A 2,940-nucleotide genomic window follows, 5' to 3' on the forward strand; every position below is an offset into this window, starting at 1 on the left:
ACACCTCCCCAGCTCCTCGCCTCCATCTCAGTCCTCTCCAGTGGTGACGGGGGCACCTTCCGGTGTCCAGTGTGGCTATTGCAAGCTCTATGCTCATGAGGAGAAGGATTGTCGCTAGAAGCAGCTTCATCAGTAGGGGCGTCATGGCAGGCGCTCCTCTCACGGCTCCTCTCATAGACCTGGTGTTTCTTCTCCTCGGCAGGGTACTCGGTTCCGTGTCTGCAACGGAGCAAGAGGTTCTCATCCTGTTCCTTCGCCTTACTACAGTAGCCCAAGCCTCAGTTCCCTGAACTACTGCTTAGGCATCTGGTTTCGCTCCTTCTCCTTCGTCAGCCATAGTTTCTTGATGAAAGGATCAAGATGCCAAATTTTGCATCTGTGAAGCTGTGGCTGCTTGTATTTGTGAAGTTGTGAGCCTATGACTGCAGAGCTACTCGAGAGCCTGTGATTTGTCATATGTTGGTTCTTTTTCAGTTAGTTCAGCGACCTACTCTTTCATTCAGAGTTTCAGCCTACTGCAGCTCGATCAGAGCATTTCAGTTTAACACTTTGTTGCTGCCAAGTGCTAACCGAATAAACCAAACGTGCATAGTTGGTCTACAAGTCTACAACTTTGTCTTGGCATATTTGATCATCACAACACAATATAATAATTAAATGCTGCATCTAACCTTTGAAACGGTGAAATAAAACTCTCCGTTCAGAGAGTCTGTTTCATTTACAGTTACCAATGCCCTCACGTCTTGAAAACAGTGGAGCGAAACTTTTCATGGAGTCGGACTAACAGCGGCTTGGACAAGCCGCGTTTCAAGCAGAGGGGAATGTCATGTTCTGGACCGCTGGATGGGCTTCCAATCTGGGCCGTGTGATGGGCTTTCTAGCTGCCTTAGCCGTGACAGAAGAGTAATAAAAGACCAGAGCGGCCACCAGGCATCGAACAGACGTCGACGAAGTCATCTTCCTCCTGGAGTCCTCTGTTCCGAACCTGTCCATGTAGCTGTTCTTGCTTTCCTGCCTCTGATCCCTGCTTTCCCCAAACTATCAAGACTGCTGTAATTGTGATTTGGTTGAGGAGGTCCATAACAAAACCCCAGCCGCCGTGAACCGTGAAAACAAACTAACCCGCCCAGCTCCCCCGTGGGCCCCGTCTCCCCGTCGCGATCGCACGACTGACGCCCCCGCGCACGGGATCCACGACTCGCGGTGCACGCAAGATCCTACCGCCTTTCCTGCTGCCGCCTCCGGTCCTCTGCATCGCGCGTCGCGGTCTCGCCCCGCGGGCGGTGATGGATGGGAGCGGGGCCGACGACCTTGGCATTGGCCATTGCACGGGAGACTTTTGGGCCCGGTGCTGGCTGGTGCGTCACGCGTGACATCGCGGAAATTCGGTTTGGGGTTTTGGCAGCGCAGCTCGTTTTCAGCATGCGGGGACCGAGATTCTCCGGGCTCTGGCAGTTTCCTTGCTTTCAGCTTGCGTGCCAAGTCTACGGCTCTACGGCCCCTGCTCCGGTCACCGGTCACCGGTCACCGCCCTAGCCTAGCGGCTATAAAAGCAGCGGGGCGCAGCTCAAGCCAGCTCGCAAGTCACGGAGAGCAATCAACGCAAGCAGCTGAACTACTTCAGGCAGCTTTATTTGAGCAGAGGAGAGGATCCGAGGAGAAAGACAGCTTGCTAAGAGATCGCGATGGCGTCCATGATGGGAGGAGACTTCGTGGAGGCGTACGTGCTCAAGAACGCGTACAAGGAGAAGCTCCGGCGCATGGAGGCGGCCGAGGAGAAGAAGAGCAAGCAGGGCCCCGCGGAGAAGAAGGCCTCGGTCGGCGGCGGCGGCAGGGGAGGAGGCGGCCTGTTTGGGCTCCTGAAGAAGAAGGTGCACCCGAAAGCAGCCGCGTCGCCCATGGAGACCAGCAGCACTGAAGAAGCCTCTTCTTGATTCAGCTCTCTCTAAATTTGGTGGCATCAATGCCGGACGATCGGTCGTCGACTCGTCGTAGACGAAGTACGAATTGTTAGGAGGCCAGCTTGCAATTACGCAAGCCCGCAGTGCTTTTCTAGGATTTTGGAGTCTTCCTTCGTTCTTTCTTTCTTTGTTGACGATCCAGCGTGTTACTCGCTTCAGATCGATCATGTCGTTTCATTGGTTACTCAGTCTCAGTGTAAGTTACGTGAAATGGCAAAAAAAAAAAAAAGGATGTAAAAATATGTAATTAAATATTTTTCATATTAACGTCCAAGTTATACAGACTTAAATTCTAGGCAAGTTTTCCTCAATTTTTATAAATAGAAATTGGCACTGTCTCTCGTGCGTTTCATTCAAATTTTCATTTGAGTGATTCAGCTTTTGTTGGCTCCGAGCACACGCTGAAATGGCTCGAGCTGTCTTTCAGTCTACTGATCAGTAGTACTGAGGGAGAGGAGACAACAAACAAGGATAATGATACGGTATTCCCAGCGCCTGGACATTTGGATGCGGGCGTCCGTCCAAACACAAGTCACGCGCGCCAGACGAACACAGATCCCTTCACCCTGCCCATCCTGCTTTAGAGGTAACGCCCGTCCATCTCGGAGGCTCGGAGCTCCCACGCCTGCGCCCCGACGGACACAGTTCCCTCGCCAGCGTCCCATCTAGCTCCCCATCCCACCTGATACGCCATGTCCGTCTTGCTCCCCATCCCGGCCGATCCGCCGCGGCTCGCCGCTCCTGTGTTCCTAGCCTTCATCTTACTCTTTACGTGAGGGTTCATATCAATGACATGTGGGCCAGCAGTTCAACCAGGAGTCACAAGTATATACGATTGTTTATTATAAACAACTTCTTCTCGTTTATTATTTTTCTTTCTTCTAGAAGCCAAACGGAAGTTGAATATCCAACCCCATTTTACTTCTTTTCAAAAAATGAGCCCAACAATATCAAAAGGTGTGGGGCCCACGGGTCATAG

The 2,940-nt window shown here is 52.1% G+C and overlaps 1 protein-coding gene across 1 annotated transcript; it reads left to right on the forward strand.

Annotated features, from left to right (window-relative positions):
• The first annotated feature begins 1,566 nt into the window (after positions 1–1,566).
• On the forward strand, positions 1,567–2,237 carry LOC136462367 (uncharacterized). Its single transcript, XM_066461474.1, has one exon. The coding sequence runs from the start codon at positions 1,686–1,688 to the stop codon at positions 1,932–1,934; it is 249 nt and encodes an 82-aa protein (XP_066317571.1). The 5' UTR covers positions 1,567–1,685; the 3' UTR covers positions 1,935–2,237.
• The last annotated feature ends 703 nt before the right edge of the window (positions 2,238–2,940 follow it).

This window comes from Miscanthus floridulus, chromosome 7, assembly GCF_019320115.1.
Source record: "Miscanthus floridulus cultivar M001 chromosome 7, ASM1932011v1, whole genome shotgun sequence".
In the NCBI taxonomy this organism is placed as follows: Eukaryota; Viridiplantae; Streptophyta; class Magnoliopsida; order Poales; family Poaceae; genus Miscanthus; species Miscanthus floridulus.